Genomic DNA, 23,780 nt, shown 5'->3' with positions numbered 1-23,780 from the left:
GCGTTTCCACTCTCTGCCGTGAGAGTCGTGCTCTCATGCGGGCTGAGTTCAATTCCACCCCCAGGTAAACAACACTCTGGGCTGGAACAGGACAGCTCTTTTTCCAGTTGATCATGAAACCCAGCTTTGACAGATGTGATATGAGTTGTACCGTCTGTAAAGCCGCTTCCTCCCTGGAGCGAGCCAGCAGCAGCAGGTCGTCCAGGTAAAATAGTACTCTCATTCCTCCTCTGTGTAGCGGCTGCAGCGCCGTCTCTACACACTTTGAAAAAGTACGAGGAGCCAGGGAATAGCCGAACGGCAGACGGTTGTACTGGTACGATATTCCCTGGAACGAAAACCTCACGAATTTCCTGTGTTTCGGAATGATGGGCACATGGAAGTAAGCTTCCTTCAGGTCTATAGAGGTGAACCAATCTCCCTGGTGAACACACTCTAGCACCTTTTTGACCGTCAGCATGTGAAAAGGTCTTTTCATTATTGCCTCGTTGAAAACTGACAGGTCGAGGATGGGTCTCATTCCCCCTGTCTTTTTCTGGATAAGAAAATAGCGGGAGTAATACCCCTGATTTTCTTCCTCCTGGGGAACCCTGGAAATAGCCTCTTTCAACAGGAGTTCCCGTAGCTCTGCTTGGAGCGCAAGACACTGTTCTCGGGATGTTAGGCATGTCACCTGTATCCCGTTGAACTGTGGGGGGGTGGAGGCGAACTGCAGGGTGTACCCTCTGCTGATCAGCCTGTGCATCCATCCGTCCATCAAACACAGGCACTGCCACGCCGAGAAACACTCTGACAGCGGGCGCGCCTGTTCGAGATGTGGTGTGGTTGTCATGACGACCAGTGATGTACCTGAACGAGTTCAATGAACGATCGTTCATGAACGTGTTCATATTTTGGGCGAATGTGAACTGAACGTAGGCCTACTGTATTTCCGCTAGATGAACGTAATTGAGAACGCGTTCATTCTCAGCGCTGTATAACGGCGTTCAAAAGTGCGTTCATTCTCAGCACTGTATTATAACGGCGTTCAAAAGTGTGCCAGATTTCATATGCCTTTCAGCCGAAAACCCAGTTAAAACACACCGTAAACAGGCTTCAAAATAATGCAGAAAACCACCCAATCTGGCAACAGCAAGCTGCCTGTGACGCGTACGCGCCTGTCACCCCTGGCTGTCGCACTAAAATATAAATATACTAAATATATCAGACTCCTCACAAAAAACAATGTGGAACCGCGGAACCGGCGAGCATTGAATGAATGAATGAATTAGTATGGAAGAAGCCGAGAGCAGCTGCAGCAGCACTCGCTCAGAGTGAGACTCTACGGCGTTGGCGTATGAGCATTTAAAAGAGTTTTACGTTAAAGTCAGTACTGACTCAGACAGAAAAAATCAAACGTTTGCCTGTAAACTGTGTCCGCCCGGTTTGAAAAAGCAAGTCCGTACATCGACGACGTCGACAACAAACCTTAAACGGCACATTGAGAATAAGCACACGACTAGCCTTTCACAGTATGTGCGAGTGGCGAATAAAAAAGAGAGCCAAAACAGATCCACTACCACCCAAATCCCATTAACATTGTACAGGAGACAATTAATAGCTCGCAGCAACGTATTGAAACTATAAATTAGTTCATTTTTGAGACCATGAACTTTAGTTCAACATTTTGAATTATGAACTATGAACTGAACTAGTTCATTTTAAAATGTGTGAACTGTGAACTGAACTAGTTCCTGTAGAAAGTGAACTTTCCCAACACTGATGACGACGAGCCACTCCAAAGCCCTTGCCGCCGCTGCCCGTGAGGCAACCCAAGGTGGGCCTAGATCGAAAGGGCTGTGCGGAGGGCTCCACACGCTGCGTATCACTCTGCCTCGCATCATGAGACGTGTACACGCTCAGAGGATGGATGGAGGTGTGTGCAGTAATATCCACATGAGGCGTTAACACTGCTCTCATGGGCTTATTATGACTGTGTATAGGTGGCGTATCTCGGACAGAAGAATGCCGCGAGGTCTGTGGTTTAATAACCGAAGAGTCATAACCATCAGAAATCTGTCGCGAGCCATGATCATCAGATTGGAGAAGGTTGGTGTAATTATTGTGCTCCGCAGCTTATTAATCGATAGATTAAATAGCGCAGGCTTTTGTACCGAACCCGGCTGGCTATTAACTGACAGGTCATAGGCAGCTCCCAGGGTGGGGGATATGTGACACACATTTGTAACTGAAGACTCAGACCACATGTTAGGAAATAAACAACCTTTATTTCGTTCACACTCCCCCCTAGACCGCCAAGGTCGGCTTTGTTTTTTCGGCGGCTCTCGTGGAGTAGACGCCGAACGGGAGTACCTCACTCCCTTCTTACCCCCCCCTCTGTGGTGGGGGCCCGTCGGTGCGGGTCGGTGCCCTGGAGGTGCGGGTCGGTGCCCCAGCCGCCGCTGACGGACGATTCTGGCGCCTCGGCTGCTGTTGCTGCTGGTGTCTGTCCGTCTGCCGCTGTGGCCAGGTTGGCTGCTGCTGCTGCCGCTGGTGTCGCTGCTGCTTCACCGCTGGCTGGAGCCAGCCGACGTGCTGGCGGATGTCCTCCGCCTGCTCCGAAGCCGCCTTCATGGAATCAACCATGGCCAGGAACTGGGGCCCGAACAGCCCGTCCGAGCTGATCGGAGCGTCCAGTAAGACCTTCCTGGCTGGCTCTGTGACCGCTGCCTGCTGTAACCAGAGGTGACGCTGGATCTGTGTCATCCATGCCGTAATCCTAGCCTGGGACACCGCCACGGCTGCGCACAGCGTGAGCGCCGTGCTGGCCGCCTTAGCGATCTCCTCCGACTCCTCTGGAGCCACGGTGGTGGATCGCTCGACCAACGTCACCACCGAGTTGGTCAGCAGAGCGATGTTATTTGCCGCTGCTGACGCCTGGAACGCACACTGGTGCGCCCGGTCAGCCTGGCGGGCGACATACTGGTCCTTGGGGTCGGCCAACATAGGGCACCGTCCGGCGACCAAGTTGGCCTGTCTTACCCCGAAAAATGCCGTTAAGCTCGGTTTCAGAGCGGGGGTGGTTGGGAAAACCTCATCTGTGAAACCCTCCACATTGGTGAAGGGGACAAAGGAGGCCACCGGAGCCCTCAAGCTCCTCGGGTTCGCCGCTGCACCTTCCTGATACCGCCTAATGGCGGGGAAGCGCGGCCAGATCGGATCACTCCTGCCCGTCTGCACCCGGGAAAACACGCCCGCCATGTCGTCCAGAGCCACCCTCTCCCGTACTCGTGGAACGGGGAGACCTCTACATGCTGCTGCCTTGCCGATTATTTCCGGCAGCTCCAGCATGATGCCTCCCAATGCCGGTAGCGCCGTGGCCATGGAGAAGGGGACCACGTGCTCGACCGCCACCTCTGACTCTCGCTCCGACCCCGTCTCCCCCGTCCGGGGAAGAGGGGGAAGGGGAGAGCCGCATGGCAAGCCCTGGAGGGAGGCGGGGAAGGAGTCGTCCGACTCCTGCCCCCCACTCGCCTCCATAAACAGGCTGTCCTGGATGGGCATCTGCCCACCCCAGACGTCTTGCTCACCCGCAGCAGCTAGGGCGTCCGCCCTTTGCTTCCTGTCGGATGAAGGAAGACGCACACAGTGAGGACATGCGACCTGCTGGCTGAGAGCCGCGTCCGCGCGCTCTGGCCCCAGACAGGCTGTGCATATCGGATGCAAATCATAGCTCATAATGTAGCCTGTATTGCACGAAGGGCACATACGGACACACTCTTTATTGCTCATGCCGTTGCTTTCTCGTGCTTCAGTAAACTGCTGGTTGCTGAAGATAAGAGGGAGCAGATCACCGGGCAACCTCTCTATTTATACCGGAAGGTGGCCCGAGGGTGGGGCCCACCTAGCGGGTGGGCGTGGACTACAAGTGTTTTCAGTACTGCGCGGGGGTGCAGAAGGGTAAACCCAATAGCGATAGCCTTAGAGGGCGAAGCCATATACAAAATAGAACATGTTCGTGCCGCACTGGAGCTAGATTTGGGTTCTGCCGGCTCTGTATTAATGTCATGTTGACAGGTTATCATCATGTTGTGTTATGTGTGCATGAAGGTACGAAATAAAGTTCTGCATTGCCTATCCTGCTATTTGTGTTTATTCTTTTAATCACACAGCGATAAGAAACAATAACAATGTGCCTACATAACTGTCAGTTGCAGCCCTAGCATTAGTTATAGTAACAGCTACAACATTAAAATACTTCTAGGCAGATTGAGGAGGATAATGGGAGAATGAACAGAGAAACATCCATCTGAATAATAACTTTATTTGTAAAGCACTTTTCATACAGGGGATTGCAGTTCAAAGTGCTTTACATCAGTAAGAAATAAGATATAAAATCAGTGTAAAACAAGCAGCAAGAGCACAGCATAAAGTGGGATAGAATAATGCAGATATATTATATATAGTAATCCCAACAGGCCACCTTGTTTATGGTTTGATTCAGTTTTAGTAGAATATAAAATACATGAATGAATGATGAAATGAGCACATAAAATGCAGACCTACTATAATTATATTGAGGTACTTAAGACTGATCCTGCAACTGTATAGTTCTGCTCCACAACAGTTCGAGAATGAAGAAACCATCACGTATGAAAGGCTACATGTGAATAGAGGGGCAGAAAAACGGCTTGGACATTTACATTTCAATCTTGAACAATGAACAGCGGTAGACAGCATCTCATTTAGTATCATCATCCTACGCTTCGCCGGAGGCTTTCGAGTGCTGAGTGTGCTTGGCCTCTCTCCGAGCGGTGCCGGTGTGGTACAGATGGTGGATTCTGCCAGGGGAGTGCAGGGCTCAGCATCAAAGTGGAAGGACTCCTCGGTGGTGCTGGTCCAGGTTTCACTGCTGGTGCCACCGGGGGTTGATTCTGTAGCCACCGGACGTTCCTTACATTTTTTAAAATAAATTCACAGTTAGTTGGATTTAATACCATGGCTTCTTAAAACTGTTTACTAAGCATTCATAACAAAACAATACCCTGAAATGTGTGTGCCATTAGTTTGAGGTGTGGTCAAGTGTGAGAGGTACATTGCAGACACATTGTGATGCTCTATTCAGATGCTAAAGACATACTTCTAGAAGATTCAGAACACTACAAAATATAATCAAGACATATTTTATCATGTATTATTATAGGTTAAGATAAAAGCGTTATTGATCCCATGGTGAATTTCATAAGCTACCCAGCAGTATATGTAATTTCAATTAGCTCCTCCTTTACCAGCTGCAACATTAAGGTGATGAGCACATCAATAATTATAATACAATAATATATATATATTATTCTGTTATTGTTATATTTAACACTGTAACCACCAAATGAATGAAAATAATGTTTTTGTAAATGAAAGAAGCAAGAAACACTTATTTGTACTCAACAAATAAAATAGTTACCGTGATGGTGAGGTTCGAAGTACTCTCCTTCCTTCTTGTGTAGGGCTCTAAAAACTGCAGCCTGGTTATGATCCTGTTACGAATGGGTGAAGCAGGTAGGACTCAAATGCAGAATAACGAAAAGCGAGCTTTATTAAATAAATTAAAGCTGTGGCAAAACAAGGCAGAATCCAAAATATCCAACACCAACGAGCAGCACAAGGAACACAGACCGTGGAATGACATGGAGGGGAAACAATGAACCGACATGGAGCACAGGGGAAGACTAGACTAAATACACAGAAGGGTAATCACAGAACAAGACACAGCTGGGCAGGGGAGGAGAAACACAAGGACAACAGGTGAACACAATTGGGTAATCAGGGAGGGAAACAGACAGAAAGCAGACAGGCAGGAAATGGGGGTGAACACTTTACACAATAAAACCCAAAGACAAGAAAAACACCAACACAGACAAAACTACAAACGTGACATAACATGAGAATAGTGACAGAACCCCCCCCTCAAGGGACGGATCCCAGACGTCCCAAAAAAAAAAAAAAAAAAGGTCCAGCAGGGTGGGTGGAGGGGGACCAGAGGGAGGACACATAACTAGGGCCAAGAAAGGGTGGGTGGAGGGGGTCTGGAGGACGGGTCTCGGGCGGATGGCCCGGGGGAAAGGCAGAGACCAAGAAGGGGGTCTCGGGCGGAAGGCCCAGGGGCAAGGCAGAGACCACGGACGGGGTCTCGGGCGGAAGGCCCGGGGGCAAGGCAGAGACCAAGGAGGGGGTCTCGGGTGGACAGCCTGGGGGCAAGGCAAAGTTCAAAAAGGGGCGAAGGCCACAGCACTCAGGGGGCCGAGCATAAGGGCGAAAGCAGCGGCAGGAAGAGTCAGGGGGCCGGGCCCGAGGACGAAGACTGCGGCACTCAGGGGGCCGGGCTCGAGGGCTAAGACCGCGACTCTCAGGGGGCCGGGCTCGAGGGCGAAGACCAGACAGCTCCGGAGGCCGGGCAGGACCCGGTGTCGGCCGAACAGGAACCGGAGCCAGTGGGACAGGCTTCGGCAGGATCCCCCACGGAAGAGGACCAGGAGTTGGCAGGACCCCCGGTGAGACAGGTGATGGTGGGGCCTCCAACGGAACAGGACAAGGGGTTGGCAGGACCCCCGGCAGAAGAGTTGTCGGCGGGACCCCCAGAGGAACAGGACATAGGATTGGCAGGACCCCCGGCAGGAGAGCAGTCGGCGGGACCTCCAACTGCACAGGACATAGGGTTGGCAGGACCCCCGGCAGAAGAGTAGTTGGCAGGACCCCCGGCAGGAGAGTAGTCGGCGGGACCTCCAACGGGACAGGACAAGGAGCTGGCAGGACCCCCGGCAGAAGAGCAGTCGGCGGGGCCTCCAACGGCACAGGACAAAGGGTTGGCAGGACCCGCGGCAGGAGAGCAGTCGGTGGGACCTCCAACGAGATGGGACAAGGAGCTGGCAGGACCCCCGGCAGGAGAGCAGACGGCGGGACCTCCAACGGGACGGGACAAAGGGTTGGCAGGACCCCCGGCAGGAGAGTAGTCGGCGGGGCCTCCAACGGCACAGGACATAGGATTGGCAGGACCCCGGGCAGGAGAGTAGACGGCGGGACCTCCAACGAGACAGGACAAGAAGCTGGCAGGACCCCCGGCAGGAGAGTAGACGGCGGGACCTCCAACGGGACAGACATACGATTGGTAGGACCCCCGGCAGAGGAGTAGTCGACGGGGCCTCCAACGGGACAGGACATGGAGTTGGCAGGACCCCCAGCGGAACCTCCAACAGACCAGGACATTGGGTAGGGACTTGAGACGTGACTCGAGAGGGGAACTAGAGACGGAACTCCAGAGGGGACTAGAGGAGGAACAAGAGGAGGGAACTCGAGAGGGGAACTAGAGAGGGGACTCGAGGAGGGACTAGAGGAGGGACCTCGAGAGGGGACTGGAGAGGGGACTCGAGAAGTGACTAGAGGAGGGACTAGAGATGGGACTAGGGAATTGACTAGAGGCGGGACTTGAGTAGGGACTAGAGATGGAACTCGAGAGGTGACTCGAGAGGGGACTGGAGAGGGGACTCGAGAGGGAACTGGAGATGGGACTAGAGAAGGGACTTGGGAAGGGACTAGGGAAGGGACTCGGGAAGGGACTCGGGAAGGGACTTGGGAAGGGACTTGAGTAGGGACTAGAGAAGTGACTAGAGGTGGGACTGGAGAAGGGACTAGGAAAGTGACCTGAGGAGGGACTAGGGAAGGGACTAGAGGAGGGACTATGGCAGCTGGGACCAGGACTGGGGCCGGAACCATGGCTGCTGGGGCCAGAACTGGGGCTGTAACCATGGTTGCTGAGGCCGGAACCAGGGCCGGAACCATGGCCGCTGGGGCCAGACACATGGCTGCTGGGACCGGCACTGGAGCCGGAGCCGCTGGAGTACGGGCTGGAATCCTGGCCTTGCATCTTCCAGAGACCTTTTGGAGGCTCCGTGGACCTCCAAACGCCAGACGGGTTCCTGAGAAAAGGTCTGAGGTTGGAACTGGAGCCGCTGGAACCGGAACAGAGGCCTGGACCATGGCTGTGTGGGCCAGGTAATCGAGCAAGGAAACATAGCTCTGCGGGCCGGTACTGGTGCATGGATCCATGGCTGTGGAAACCGGAACTGAAGCCGGGATCATGGCTGTTGGAGCACGGGCTGGAATCCTGGCCCTGCGTCTCCTAGAGGCTCTTTGGAGACTCCGTGGACCTCCAACAGGACTGTAGTCGGATCCGAGGAAAGGGTTAGATGCGTCGGACCAGTCCTCAGGACAACTTGTGAAAAGCTGTAACCACTCCGGCAACGAACTCCTCAACCAAGGCATTTCGGCCACCTCCATTCGTGCCCTCTCGAGAATAGCCTCTTTGTCCCTTCTAGAAGAAGTTCCTTTCCACTCGGCATGATAACATTGAAGGGAAAAGTCTAGATCGAACAGATCTAACTCAAAATCTTCCATATCCGCTGGGTCCATTTTTGGTCGGTTCATTCTGTTACGAATGGGTGAAGCAGGTAGGACTCAAATGCAGAATAACGAAAAGCGAGCTTTATTAAATAAATTAAAGCTGTGGCAAAAACAAGGCAGAATCCAAAATATCCAACACCAACGAGCAGCACAAGGAACACAGACCGTGGAATGACATGGAGGGGAAACAATGAATCGACATGGAGCACAGGGGAAGACTAGACTAAATACACAGAAGGGTAATCACAGAACAAGACACAGCTGGGCAGGGGAGGAGAAACACAAGGACAACAGGTGAACACAATTGGGTAATCAGGGAGGGAAACAGACAGAACGCAGACAGGCAGGAAACGGGGGTGAACACTTTACACAATAAAACCCAAAGACAAGAAAAACACCAACACAGACAAAACTACAAACGTGACATAACATGAGAATCGTGACAGATCCACTGCTGTCTGCCAGTCCTTTGTGCTCCACAACTACCCGAAGGGGCAAGTTTCCTGTACCGGGTGTACTGGGTTCACATAGAATCCCAATTCTTCCTCAGCTCTTTCTCTGAAGCACACAAATAAACGATGTAAGCATTGTGGCTAGTTAGCATGTCCAATTCATATCTATATGCAGTGCCAAACTGCACAGCTAGCAACAGCTAGCAACAAGATAACAACAAAACACAAGGTTGAAATAACAAATTACATTTCACGTTAACGTCACTGTACGCTGGCAAACAAAACAAAACCAACAGTATCCGCTAAAGAGCTCAATTGATGAAAAAGATAATCTTACCCGAGAAACCAAGTTGCGTTTCAATCTCTCGCCAGAGTCCGGTTTTCACTACTCGGTTCGAGTACCTTTTCTCTGTGATGTCGTACAGAGCTGGCCTCTCCTGGATCAAGGTGATGAGCAGGTCTTCGTTTCCGTCATTCCAGATCGCCATGATGAGATGAAAATGAATAGCAGTCTGTGTGTGCCTTCTTAAATCGTTTGTTTACGTCCCTCACTTCCGTTTCGCTTCTCATGCACTGATTCGCTAGCTGAACAGCCAATCAGAGTGATTGCTTGGTCCGACTGCCTGACCCGATGCATGGCCGATCATCGGGTCAGGCAGTCCAAATAAGGCGTGTCACGGCCGACGGTGCAGGACACACCAAATTGAGTTTGGGCGACAGGACACGCTTCGTCTTCCGACTAAAGAAAACGGCCGAAATCGGCCTGGTGTGTCAGGGCCTTAACGTTTCCACGTCAGGTGTTATGTATGCTAGCAGCAACACACGGAGTTAACTCAATTATAAAAACATCACATGGGTTAATGATTAGAGGTAACTGAGTTATTTATTTTGTTAAAGTTTCAGCTATTCTGTTTACAATTCTGTCATCAGATTATTTAATATGATTTGTTTCTTTTGATGTGAAATATTATGTATTTAATTTAAATAAAAAGCAATGTTAGTTTTGTTCACAATTTGTTTAGTTAGTTTACCTTTTTTTTCTCTCCAAAAGAACCGATAAGAGTACCGTTAAAAGACCTGACCGATAAGCGGTATTGATAAAAGTAGTAGTACCGCTAAAACCTTAATGATACCCATCCCTACTCGTGAGCACAAGAAACTTTCTCGTGCGCACAAGATACTAACCCGTTATCCTGACTTTTATTTTTCTCTCTCTCTCTCTGTTTTATTTTTTTTTCTTCCCATGTCCCTTTAGGCTTATTATTCTACATGAAAATGTTAGAGATTCCATTAAAATCTGTTGATTATTCATATCTTCCTCACGCTAGGAATAGTATGTCGAATTTGTAATGCTAAATGTATATCACTTTCTCACATGAATGTGAGAATGAGACAACACCGTTTTTATCCATTGTGTATGAATCTCTATGGTATGAATGATTCAGCTCTTCAGACCAACATAGTAAGATGTGAGCGAGCATGTTCCTAATTGTGTTGGTATGCAACCTAGGTCTGCTCTGTTTAATAAAACAAATCTGACACTTTTATATGATAGCATTTGTTAAATTAAAGCAGTCTTTAAAGGTGGGGTAGGTAAGTTTGAGAAACCGGCTCGAGATCGCTATAATTTGAAAATACACAACCGGAGAAAATCTGCCACTTCCTTATAGAGCCCCTCCTCCAACACACACGAACGCGGACATGACCAATGAGGGCACGAGATAAGTTTGTGCCCCGATGGAAGGCTGACAGGCAGGTAGGCCATCCAATCTGTTTAGCCGGCCCGGCTACTTTTTACAGTATTACGGCTTCTACAGATGACATTTTTTTATGGATTTTTTGTCAAAGCACTTAAGATATTCATTGCTATCGGGATGTTAAGAGCATTCCATGGAATATAACAAAACGTGTATCTCGAGCCGGTTTCTGAAACTTACCTACCCCACCTTTAATTGTTAAACATAGCAATATATGCTTTTTGAAATGTAACATGTCTTTGAAAAATTAACAGTATACAGTTTATATTGTGTATCACCTTAAGCTTGAAAATACATAGATGTGTTGTTTTTATCTATAAAATAAATAGATAGACAGACAGACACTTTGTCAATCCCAAATTGGGAAATTATTTTACTGCAGCAGTGTTCAGGTGTTCAGTTCAGGTATTAACATATTTAAAGTTGGAATAAAGTATAAACTACACAACACAAGTATAATGCACAGCAATCCATAAAATAAGTCCGATATTTTCATGAAAACTCCCCAGAAGGACACACCAACACAAACGTGGCCGAGTGGACCCCGGAGTTTGCTGCACTGTATGATCTGTGGTGTAGTGGGCTGTCAGTCAAAAACTGAGTAGCCAATGGGGACGCACCCCTGAAAGTCCTGCCCACTTGGGACGTTTGTGTCAGAATCTATATAATATAATAATATATATATATAATATTATAATATATAATAATCTGTATAATATATATACAGTCTATGGTCAGAATCGAAAACAAAAAAAAGTCTGATCATTGAGAAAGAACTGCAAATAAAAAGATATGTTAAAACAAAGAAAAAAGACTTATAGTTTATATGATTACACAAATTATTTCTTTGCAACTTATAGTTTATTTTATTTTGCTTGACTCAGTTTTTTTTCTCTTAAACTCTTAGTTTTGCTTGATTCTGAGAAAGTGTTGCTTTATTTTTATGACACAAAACTAATCCCATCAAAAACAACATCCATATTAATAAAAGTATGTTGCAAGAAAGTGGCATCATGTAAAAAGAGCCTCGAATAATTCTCCATTCAACAAAACTAAGCCACAATACAAACATATACATTTCTAGATTGCTCTTAGTTTATTAACATTAAAAAAAGAGCTGTTATACATATATAACGTTATGTTTTATAGCATAAACTATAAAGGTGTTTTTGATGTTGTGCTGTTGAATCACTTACAACAGAGATGTGAATGAATGGATCCACCCCACCCTGTGTTCATGTTTCAGCTCACACTGCTGACTGAACAAAGACATCATGGTGATAAAGGACAGAGCTATAGAGTTTGATATGGGCACGAGTCTAACAATATCACAAGTTACAGAAAATGATCACTGAGTCACTGTGTCAGAAGCAGCAGTGCAGGACTTACTGCAAGTAAACAGTAGCAGGTGTGTGTGTGTGTGTGTGTGTGTGTGTGTGTGTGTGTGTGTGTGTGTGTGTGTGTGTGTGTGTGTGTGTGTGTGTGTGTGTGTGTGTGTGTGTGTGTGTGTGTGTGTGTGTGTGTGTGTGTGTGTGTGTGTGTGTGTGTGTGTGTGTGTGTGTGTGTGTACACACTCTGCATTCAGCATCCCCATCTTGTGGCTGATATTGGTTCAGCAGCCTCTTTACCATTACACAATAAAAGGTGATACATACATTTGAATAGTTGTGGAATTACATTTACTCGCATACTACTGAAGTATCATTCTGAGGTACTTGTACTTGAGTTTTTCCTTTTTAATGCTATTTTATACTTCCATAAAAAACGATTTTTCACCTTGTTACTTTACTTTCCAGATTAATATTTAACATTAAAATCATATAACATACAACACATTGTTAAAGTTTTTACCATCTTTTTCAGGCTTATCTCACAACCGCCCCAAATGTATCTTAACCCTTTAGGTCTGGAACCACTGGACTGCCACATATCATGGTAAATTAAAATGTGCTCCTCCCTGATCAGCAACAACAGTCAAATGTTGTTTATGCATTGATGTCCACCTTTCTACAGAACAAGTTATTTTAATACCTTCATTTTACTGCTAACACATCTGTATGCTAACTATATGGGAGTGTGAATGCAGAACTGTTACAGAGTTATTTTACTGTTACATTGTTTTCAATTAAGTTAAGGATTTGAGTGCTTCTTTCACCACTAGAATTTATGGGTACCACTTTACAATAAAACTACCCTTATAAAGGGTTTACAAATAGTTTGTAATTCATTTATTAATTAGGTTGTGAACACTTTATAAATCATTAATAAGCTTTTATAAGACATGAGATAAATAGGGCAACTGTGACCGGTTGCTTGCCAAATAGTGAGCCCACATGTATCTGTACTGCTAAGTCTTATATTGGCTACATAGCTTACTTCGTCTTCTTCATCAGCCAGCATCCTTAGTATCTGTTGTTCACTGAGTCGATTCTCGCTAAGTAGCCAATATAAGGCAAGGCAAGGCAAGTTTATTTATATAGCACTTTTCAACGCAAGGCAATTCAAAGTGCTTTACAAAAAATGAAAGACATTAAGCATTAAAAAAGAAAAGCTAATAAAATAAACATTAAAAGGAAAAATACATGGATAAAAGTTACAGTGCAGTTTAAGATATGAATAGTTCAATTAAACATTAAAAGAAAAAGTACATGGATAAAAGTTATAGTGCAGTTTAAGATATGAATAGTTCAATTAAAAGCAGCGGCAAAAAGAAAAGTCTTCAGCCTGGATTTAAAAGTAGTCAGAGTTGCAGCGGACCTGCAGGTTTCTGGGAGTTTGTTCCAGATATTTGGAGCATAATAACTGAACGCTGCTTCTCCATGTTTAGTTCTGACTCTGGGGACAGAAAGCTGACCAGTCCCTGAAGACCTGAGAGATCTGGATGGTTCATAATTTAGCAGGAGGTTAGAAATGTATGTTGGGCCTAAACCATTCAGTGCTTTATAAACCAGCAGCAGTATTTTGAAATCTATTCTTTGACACACAGGAAGCCAGTGTAAAGACTTCAGAACAGGAGTGATGTGATCCACTTTCTTAGTGTTAGTGAGGACTCGAGCAGCGGCGTTCTGAATCAGCTGCAGCTTCCTAATAGATTGTTTAGTGAGACCTGTGAAGACACCATTGCAGTAGTCCAGTCTACTGAAGATAAAGGCATGGACACGTTTTTCCAAATCATGCTGTGACATTAGTCTTTTACTCCTAGATATATTCTTTAGGTGATAGTAGGCTGATTTAATATAAGGCTTAGTCATCTTGCCAAATAGTGAGCCTGTGTTGATGTATGTTAGAACTGGTTTATAAATGGTTCTTAAACTGGTTTATAAATGGTTCTTAAAGATGAATAAAGTGTTTACAACCTAATTCCTAATTATAAACCCTTTATGAATCCTTTATAATGGTAGTCTTATTGTAAAGTGGTACCAATTTATGTTATAGAGTTGATTTACCATACAAAGCAGCTACTCTCACTGTGAAAGGTGAGCCTCAACATTATCACTGTGTGTGTTTGTGTTAACAGCACCGGAGCTGCAGCCTCACTGGTTTCCTCTCACACAGACCTCCTCTGTTCCTGCACACGGTCGCTCTTAAGACTCAATTCATCGGCTCATACAAAGACGTGTTTAGCTCTGCTCAGGCGCCCTGTGTATTATCTGCACTGCCGTCTGCACTCTAACAACTTCCTCACCCACTCACCCAGGCTGCAGACATGTTGTTACAGACGGCGATGGAGAGAAACAAGGACTCCTTTGAAAGAGTGTGTGTGAAAACCAGTTTAAACACAGCGACACAGAAACAGAGATGTCTCCCAACTGACTTTATTCTCTTCACATGTTGGAACATTTACATGACACGATTTTACATCATTTACAAACAGAATCACATGCCTGCCATATTTTACCTTTTTAACTTGCTGTGTGTTTTACAATTTGATTTAAAAAAATACATATGCACTACATGATAGCACAAGCAGTCATTCTCTAACCGTACACAAGTGTAGGTCGAGTGTTTGTGGCTCAGCCTTGAGATGCTCCGGTGTGGTGAGTCGGACCTCACGAGGCGACAAAATCACTTCAGAGGATCCTGCACAGATCCTGGAGAGGTCAAAGATAGTCGAGAAGAGACCTGACGCTGCTGTTTCCAACCTGAAACAAGGGAGAACATTTTGTTTATTTCCCTTGTGAATGCAAATGCAATGTTCCACTTGCTCTTATTTTACACTTGATCACTTCTACTACTACTACTGATGATTTCTAGTTTTGCATTGGTTCCCAGTTAGATTTACACAAGCAAAACATATGCATGTTTATCTATCACTCTCTTTTAGACCTTACTTTGTCATGCTATCTCTTACAGAATCTCTCTATCTCTATCTTAAATTCTGACTCACCTGCAGTATCACCTCAGTTCTGGAACCAGCTGATGAAGTAGGTGCAGACGCCTTGGAAGCTCTTCCAGCAATACTCGTTGGCGATGCGGGAGGATTTTGCGTCGGTCTGCTCTGTGGGACGGGTAGTGGTCTTCCCAGGCTTGGGGGCAGCTTTCTTGGGCTGGGATGGGCCCTTGCCTGGCTGGGGCTTAGCGGGCTGCTGATTGGGCTTGACTGATTTGGGAGTAGTGACTGGTTTGTTCGGGGTGGTGACTGGTTTGTTCGGGGTGGTGACTGGTTTGTTCGGGGTGGTGACTGGTTTGTTCGGGGTGGTGACTGGTTTGTTCGGGGTGGTGACTGGTTTGTTCGGGGTGGTGACTGGTTTGTTAGGGGTGGTGACTGGTTTGTTAGGGGTGGTGACTGGTTTGTTCGCGGCGGGCACCACAGGCTTACGTGGCTCCTGCACAGGCTTGGAGGGCTTGGGTGTGGTGGTCTTGGGCCAGGAGGCCAGGAAGGTCATCTGGGCCTCTTCGGGGTATTTCTTGCACATCGCTGGGCGGTAGATTTTGGGTCCCTGGCAGGCGTGGCTCAGCTTCCTCATGTCCCACATCACCTGGGTGAAGAAGTGGCGAGGGTTGAGGTTGTAGGCGCGGCACAGGTTGGGTTTGCCCTGGAAGTCGCAGTAGTAGGAGCGTCCGGGGGTCTGACCCTGGCTCGGACCTTTGCAGGAGACACGCAGGCGAGTATAGTCCCCGGCTCCAGACACCACCATGCTGCAGGTGTCCTTGCTCTTACTGGTGAACCTGATGGGCTCATCCCAGATGCTGCGTTGTTGCTGCTGCTGCTGTTGCTGTTGAAGCTGCTGCTGTTGAAGCTGTTTCTCTTGCTGCTTATCTTGCTGCTTTTCCTGCTGCTTCTCCTGCTGCTGCTGCTGCTGCTGCTGCTGCTGCTGCTGCTGCTGCTGCTGCTGCTGCTGCTGCTTGACGTTGCTGCTGTTGTTGGTCTGAGCACTTGCCACCCAAACAGCGGCTGCCAGAAACAGCAGTGCAACTCTCATCCTGGCTCTCATGGCTGCGTTAGGTGGGTTGGTGGTGGATGGATGAAGGTATGTAGCCGCACTGAAGGTCGATGTGTACAAGGGTAGGAAGCGTCTGCGAGGGACTTTATAGAGCTGAAGCTCACAAAGAAGGTATTATTCAGGTGTGCTGAGGGACCCCTCCTCCTGCACTGAACCCCCTCACAAAAACCCACACTCACAGATACACATACATGAAACCACATAAAGCTTGTGTGGTATTTTCAAAACTAAAAAAATTGATGGATGAGAGGGTAGAAGGAGGGGGGGAACATAAACCAAGGGGGGAGGAAAAGGGGTGAAGGGACGCGGTCACCAGGTCTGTATAGGAGCAGCAGAGGGGTGGGGGGAGTAAGAGGGCGAAAGGACGTTACACAGCCAAACGTGTGTGCAAAAGGGTTGTGAGGCATTATATAAAGTTACATAAGAGGTTCTTTGACTATTGATGAGGGGGAGAGGGGGTGCAGAGGACAGAGGGTCCGAGCCTAAGTACAACCAGAAGTTATCTGCTGGGGGTTTAAAGTTGATATGTGACCCTGTAATTATTAAAACCTTATCATGTTCATCTGCAACGGTTTTAGTTTGATACAGTCTTTCTTGTTGCAAGACCAACAGATCTAAACAAAGACAGAGAGATATAGCGTTTGGGAAACATTTACAAACTCCAGCCGTGCAGCCAAAAGGGCCAAATGTTGCATGTTGTAAAAACTGATGCATGTAGGAGAGTTAGACTAGGAAAGTGTGAGAGGCTACTGTCAGACTGTGTGAAGAAGGACATAGTTCTTACAATCTAAAGTTTTAGTTATTCTGATTTTGATACACTCACTTGATCTGGTTTGAAGTGTAGCTTACAGTGACTAATGTTGGCTAGCCTATACAAAAAAAACCTGTTTTATAAATGTAAGCTATTGATTACTAATTTACTATAGCTACTGTGAGTCAATACAGTCTATATTTAAAACATAGGTACAAAAATGTTTACTTTGAGAGCAGAGAAAAAAAAAACTACAGCCCCCATTAAAAATTACACAGGCGTGGTATCATTAGACATCCATGTCTTTATCGTGACTTGGTATTCGTATTTTTGCGAACTATTTCCAGTGTTTATAAGCTATCTTTAGCAAAAAGGTGCTTATTTTTAGCTAACTTTTTCAACTAGTATATTTTATGTATCTCTCTGTAGGCCTACAGCACTTTGGTCTGGAGGTTTTAAAGTGCTATATAAATAAAGTTGGATTGGATTAGTATTCTGTTAGCTAACTACTTCAACTTTTTTATCCATTACTTTTGACCGACTATTAGGAATGTTATCCATTACTTAGACCTACTTATTTTAATAATTGATTCTGTATTTTTAGCAAAGTGTATTCAAATGTTTATCCAATACGTTTAGCTAACTAGTTGATTGTCCATAAATGTTAGCTAACTTTAGCTAACTTTCAGCTGTAAATCCATAACTTTTAGCTAACTATTACAATGGTTTACCCATTACTTCAATAAATAAATAACCATTATTTTCACTACTGTTAGGTTAGTGTTTTAAACTATAACATTTAGCTAACTATTTTAACTGTTTATTCGGTACTTTAGGCTATGTATTTAAACATTCATCCATTACTTTAGGCTGTTTTCCCCATCAGGCTACTTATAGCTAACTATTTCAACAGTTTATGCATTAGCTAACCTTTAGCTAAATACTTTCAACTGTTAACAATTTAACAGTTTTTTCAGCAGGCGGGTTTTCAGTCGATGTTGCTCTTGCGTCTGACATGTTCGCTTCTGTAAAGTGTGCATTTTGACCCGGTGGCGACAATACCTATTGACGCAGCAGCCACTGTAAGTACTATTCTTGTTTAATTAGACTTCTCTATTTCAGTTATTCTACTCTGTATAATTGTTCTGTAGTTATTGTAGCTAAAAACGGCGCTTTTGAGAGAATTTAAATCTCAGATCTGATCACGTGAACATCTTGCACTGCTCTCAGTAGGCAATCTAGGCTGCATTTTAAATAGGCATGGCCTCTCAGCTGTCGCCCATCAGCTGTAGAGAGTTAACTAATTAGAGGGGCGTGGCACCACAGCTGTGAGAACCCAGCAATCAGGTGTCCATTTAGGTAGCTCTTTCTTTGAGCTTCAGCGTCAGACATTGGAGTCCTGCGGGAGTCTCTAAGACGGACAAAGACATTGGAGTCCTGCGGGAGTCCTGCGGGAGTCACGAGGGTGGCAAAGAGGAGGCAAATCCTACTTTGATTGAGCTAAGTATCGCTGGTGTCTTATTTTTCTTTTCTTTAGCTTTCTAGCCCCTCATGCTATAATCATGTGTATTTTCTCCATTCCTGTTCATGTGTCTTCTCGCAATTATCACTGGCCCCGTGTATCTCCTAATCGCTATAACCGGCCAAAAGCCCCTCCCCCCCTCCTCACTTCTGTCAAGCGACTTTGTTAACCACTTTGAAAAAAAGGTTGATGATATTCGCTCTTCTTTTTCTGACTCACCTTTACTCACCGCTGGGTCACCAGACCCTCCTTTCACCCGCACACTGACCTCCTTTTCCCCTCTCTCGCCAAGTGAGGTTCTTACCCTCATTACCTCTGCCCGCCCTACCACCTGTCCTCTGGACCCTATCCCTTCAAACCTCCTTCAGACTATCGCTCCTGATATTCTACCGTTTCTCACCCATTTCATCAACACCAGGCCGCCGCCATTAGGGGAGTCCCAAATAGTGACGTCACTGGCTGTGTTTTCGCTCCACCGAAAGTCAACACAACGTAGCAGATATGGCAGCGATGGAGGAATTTTGCAATGAGATCGACGTTTTGAACGATGAATTTGACTATTCGTCGGGAGATGACATTGATGTGGAAGCATCTACAGTTACCAGGCATCCCATGGCCTATGCTTATGAACCGATTCGGTCGAATAGAGTGGCATACGATCCGGAATAAAAAAATTAAAAAAACACAATGCTAACAGTGAGCCTCTGAATTAGCCCCGAGCGAAAATGCTAACCTATTACTGCACCGATAGCTCCCTTATTACTTATCCTAGCCGCACATCCAACACATCACGTTTATGATCGCAAGGAGACACAGAATCTAACGGTGCCCACCTCAACACTGGAAGATACAAACTCGCGAGGTTATCCACAAAAACGTACATCAAAACAAGTGGCGCTAGGTACTAACATACGCCAGGCTAACGGCTTACCTTCCTCATTGTCTGGTCTAAACTGGTCTTCAATGGCATTACAACGATAAAAACGATGATGTAGTTAATCCATAGGTTAATATCCAATGGGGCTGTGTCCCCTTTGAAATGTTCTGATAATCTATAAGAAATACAACTGCAATTCCGTTATCTGCTGTCCGCTCTGTGCTCCGTGCGCTCTGGGTCCTGCAATACCATCCATCAATAGCAATACTAGCCTTTTTAGGGCTGTTTTCGACAGATGAGCGTGTGTATGCCAGTTTAATTAGTTGAGCTATAGAACACCCCCAATTCTCTATTGTGCGTCATAATAATAGCTACCATTTAGTTTGGACGCGATTGCGTTAATTAATAAGGTCACACTGTGTCAGTAAATACATGTGTGAGCTAGTAATCTGGTAGTGCTGCAATATTTACCTCTCTCTCTGCAGCTGAAGCAACTCGTTTGGTGGCTCGAACTTCACTTCATTGTCTTGCGCGGCCGACGTGCTGGGACGGTCGGTGTTCCCGACTGCATACGTTGAGAAATCGAATATTGTGGGAACAGATCCTGGCTTCAAATCCAATGTTTTGTATTGAACCAGGCATCCAGACTGGACTTTGAGCAGCTTCTCATCCTTTAGTGGCAGCCTATGGAAATGTACTTCTTCCTTCTTTGTATAAAATCCATTTGTGCAGCCTGGGGCAATACAATAAACTCCTAACGACGACCGTTTTCTTGTAATGTAAACTACTGGTGCATTGCACGCCATGTTGTTTGTTATTGAGCTTTGGCCCAGGAAGCCGTACCCAATCAGTGACGTCACTGGAAAAGTCCCGGAGCAATGGAAGCGCCCATGGTCATTAGGCACGTATTTCAAAAAGTAAATTCGCGTATCTCGATCGTTTACATTGGAAATAGACTAGATAAATACATTTCCTAATGGTAATATTGTCGCATGGAAAGCAGTTTGAAAAGTGTTTCCATTTCCCTTTAAACAACTCTCCTGTTATCTCCATCAGAACAACCTTCTGGATCCGCACCAGTCTGGTTTCAAGGCATGTCACTCCACAGAAACTGCCCTCATTGCTGTCATTGAGGAACTGCACACTGCTAAAGCAGCCTCCCTCTCCTCTGTCATCATCCTGTTGGACCTGTCTGCTGCATTCGACACGGTGAACCATCAGATCCTCCTTCGCACTCTCCAAGAACTTGGAGTTTCAGGCTCTGCACTTTCCCTCCTCACCTCATACCTCAAAGACCGCACCTACAGGGTAACTTGGAGAGGGTCAGAGTCCGATCCTTGTCAATTAATTACAGGGGTCCCTCAGGGCTCTGTTCTTGGTCCCCTCCTCTTCTCCCTGTACACAAACTCGCTCGGATCTGTCATTAGCCCGCATGGTTTTTCATACCACTGCTACGCTGACGACACCCAATTAATTCTGTCCTTTCCCCGCTCTGAGACCCAGGTCGTCGCACACATCTCTGCTTGTTTAGCTGACATCTCTCAGTGGATGTCCGCTCATCATCTCAAGCTCAACCTTGACAAAACTGAAGTGCTTTTCCTTCCGGGAAAAGATTGTCCCTCTCTTGACCTAACTATCAACATCGGCACCTCTGTTGTTTCCCCGACCCTGACTGCAAGGAATCTGGGTGTGATCCTAGATAACAACCTGTCCTTCACTGCAAACATCGCTGCTACAACCCGTTGCTGCAGATACACGCTCTACAACATCAGGAAGATACGTCCCCAGCTGACCCAGAAAGCGACGCACGTTCTGGTCCAGGCTCTCGTCAGCTCACGCCTAGACTACTGCAACTCCCTCCTGGCTGGTCTACCTGCATGGGCCATCCAACCTCTGCAGCTCATTCAGAATGCAGCGGCTCGTCTGGTCTTCAACCTTCCTAAATGTTCCCACACCACGCCGCTCCTCCGCTCCCTCCACTGGCTTCCGGTAACTGCTAGAATCCACTTCAAGACAATGGTACTTGCGTACCATGCTGCGAATGGATCTAGCCCTTCCTACATCCAGGACATGGTTAAACTGTACACCCCAGCGCGTGCGCTACGCTCTGCATCAGCCAAACGACTCGCGGCACCCTCGCTGCAAGGGGGACCCAAGTTCCCATCAGCAAAAACACGTGGGTTTGCTATCCTGGCTCCAAAATGGTGGAATGATCTCCCCATTGATATCAGGATGGCAGAAAGCTTACACACCTTCCGGCGCAGACTGAAAACTCATCTCTTTCGACTCCACCTCGAGCGATAGAATTACTAACAAATAACTGCTAACAGAGCACTTATATACTAATAAAGGACTGGCTTATCTATAGCCAGTTGAGTAGCACTTGAAATACTTGGCTCTATGAAACCTGATGTACTTATATGATTCTGTTTTCTTCAAGGTTGTGTCTTCCTGGTCAAATGTACTTATTGTAAGTCGCTTTGGATAAAAGCGTCAGCTAAATGCAATGTAATGTAAAGTCTTTTATTTTATCTATAATGCATTGCTTGAGCGCTATTTAAGTCAGATTTAGTCATAGCTTCAGGCAATGTAAGTGTCCATACATTGTCTAATTTCTAAGTTATATTTAAGACATAGAACAATTTTTATGCAACTGTCCCGTAGGTTAGAGACAACATTCAACGAAACGCCAACATTTCTACAACCGAACGTCAGAATAGAGTCTGAGCTAAAGGCAAGGCAAGTTTATTTATATAGCACCTTTCAACACAAGGCAATTCAAAATGCTTTACAAAAATGAAAGATATTAAGAAAATGGCATTTAAAAACAGTCATTAAAAAGCAAAGATAATAAAATAAACATTAAAAGAAAAAAATACATGGATAAAAGTTACAGTGCAGTTTAAGATGTAGTTCAATTAAAAGCAGCGGCAAAAATAAAAGTCTTCAGCCTGGATTTAAAAGTAGTAAGAGTTGCAGCGGACCGGCAGGTTTCTGGGAGTTTGTTCCAGATATTTGGAGCATAATAACTGAATATTGCTTCTTCATGTTTAGTTCTGACTCTGGTGACAGAAAGCTGACCAGTCCCTGAAGACCTGAGAGATCTGGATGGTTCATAATTTAGCAGGAGGTCAGAAATGTATTTTGGGCCTAAACCATTCTAAGCTTTATAAACCAGCAGCAATATTTTTGAAATAAATTATTTGACACACAGGAAGCCAGTGTAAAGACTATAGACTATATACTCAAGCAGCAGCATTCTGAATTAGCTGCAGCTTTCTAATATATTTTTTAGTGAGACCTAAAAAGACACCATTACAGTAGTCGAGTCCACTGAAGATAAAAGCATGGACAAGTTAGTCCAAATCCTGCTGTGACATTATTCTTTTAATCCTAGATATGTTCTTTAGGTGATAGTAGGCGGATTTAGTAATTGTTTTAATGTGACTGTTGAAACTCAGGTCAGAGTCCATGACTACACCTAGATCTCTGGCTTTATCTGTTGTTTTGAACATTGCAGACTGAAGCTCAGCCCTGACTTTTATACTTTCTGCCTTAGCTCCAAAAACCATTACCTCAGTTTTATCTTTGTTTCATTGGAGAAAGTTCTGACACATCCAGGCATTGATTTGTTCAATGCACTTACTCAGTGTTTGAATTGTAGCATAGTCTCCTGGAGAAATGGTTATGTAAATGTGTGTCATCCGCATAGCTATGGTAACTTATTTTGTTGTTTTTCATTATCTGAGCCAGTGGTAGCATGTAGACGTTAAAGAGAAGAGGCCCAAAGATGGAGCCTTGAGGAACCCCACATGTCATATTTGTCAACTCGGATTTGTATTTACCTATAGAAACAAAGTTGTTTCTGTCCTTTAAGTAGGATTCAAACCAATTTAGAACTGTTGCCGAAAGTCCTACCCAGTTTTCTAGTCGGTCGAGTAATATGCTGTGGTCAACAGTGTCAAACGCAGCACTGAGATCTAATAATACTAACACTGAAGTTCTGGCACTGTCTGTGTATAAGTTGATGTCATTGAAGACCTTTACAAGAGCAGTCTCAGTGCTGTGGTATGGACGAAATCCTGACTGGAACACATCGAAACAGTTATTTAATTGCAAGAAATTACTCAACTGTTGAAAAACAACTTTTTCAATGATTTTACCTAGAAATGGCAGGTTTGATATGGGCCTGTAATTGTTCATTACTGAAGCATCTAGATTATTCTTTTTTAAGAGCGGTTTAATGACTGCAGTTTTCAGGGCCTGTGGAAAAACACCTGAGTGAAGAGACATGTTTACTATATGAAGTAGATCTGAGGCCATGCAATGACATTTCTTTTTGATAGGAGGAGGATTTCAGATGTTGTATAATGTCCTCTAGGTTTTTATCATTAATCTGATGGAATTGTGTTTGAATTGAATTGTTTGAATTGAATTCAGACCCTTTGAGATAATTAAGTCCAGAGTGTGCCCCTTATTGTGCGTGGGCTCCGTCACATGCTGAGTCAGTCCATAGTTATCAAGAACACAAAACAGTTCTTTAG

The 23,780-nt window shown here is 45.7% G+C and overlaps 1 protein-coding gene across 1 annotated transcript; it reads right to left on the bottom strand.

Moving 5' to 3' along the window:
* Window positions 1–14,441: 14,441 nt before the first annotated feature.
* Window positions 14,442–16,077, bottom strand: fgfbp2b (fibroblast growth factor binding protein 2b). Its single transcript, XM_034094857.1, has 4 exons — window positions 15,994–16,077; window positions 15,388–15,873; window positions 15,030–15,228; window positions 14,442–14,784 (listed from the first exon to the last, which is right to left on the bottom strand). The coding sequence occupies exons 1-3, from the start codon at window positions 16,075–16,077 to the stop codon at window positions 15,043–15,045; spliced, it is 756 nt and encodes a 251-aa protein (XP_033950748.1). The 3' UTR covers window positions 14,442–14,784; window positions 15,030–15,042.
* Between the last annotated feature and the right edge of the window lie 7,703 nt (window positions 16,078–23,780).

The sequence above is a fragment of the Pseudochaenichthys georgianus genome, chromosome 1 (assembly GCF_902827115.2).
Source record: "Pseudochaenichthys georgianus chromosome 1, fPseGeo1.2, whole genome shotgun sequence".
Taxonomy (NCBI): domain Eukaryota; kingdom Metazoa; phylum Chordata; class Actinopteri; order Perciformes; family Channichthyidae; genus Pseudochaenichthys; species Pseudochaenichthys georgianus.
Note: the sequence above shows the minus strand (reverse complement) of the source record. Positions and strands in the feature narration are given on the sequence as shown.

Bases quoted from the DNA above. Each gene is read 5' to 3' on its own strand.
- fgfbp2b (XM_034094857.1), bottom strand. From the start codon at position 16,077: ATGAGAGCCAGGATGAGAGTTGCACTGCTGTTTCTGGCAGCCGCTGTT. The intron at 15,874-15,993 runs GTCAAGCAGCAG...CAGCTTCAACAG, and splicing joins AGACCAACAACAGCAGCAAC to CAGCAGCTTCAACAGCAACA. The intron at 15,229-15,387 runs GTCACCACCCCG...AAGCCCAATCAG, and splicing joins TCACCACCCCTAACAAACCA to CAGCCCGCTAAGCCCCAGCC.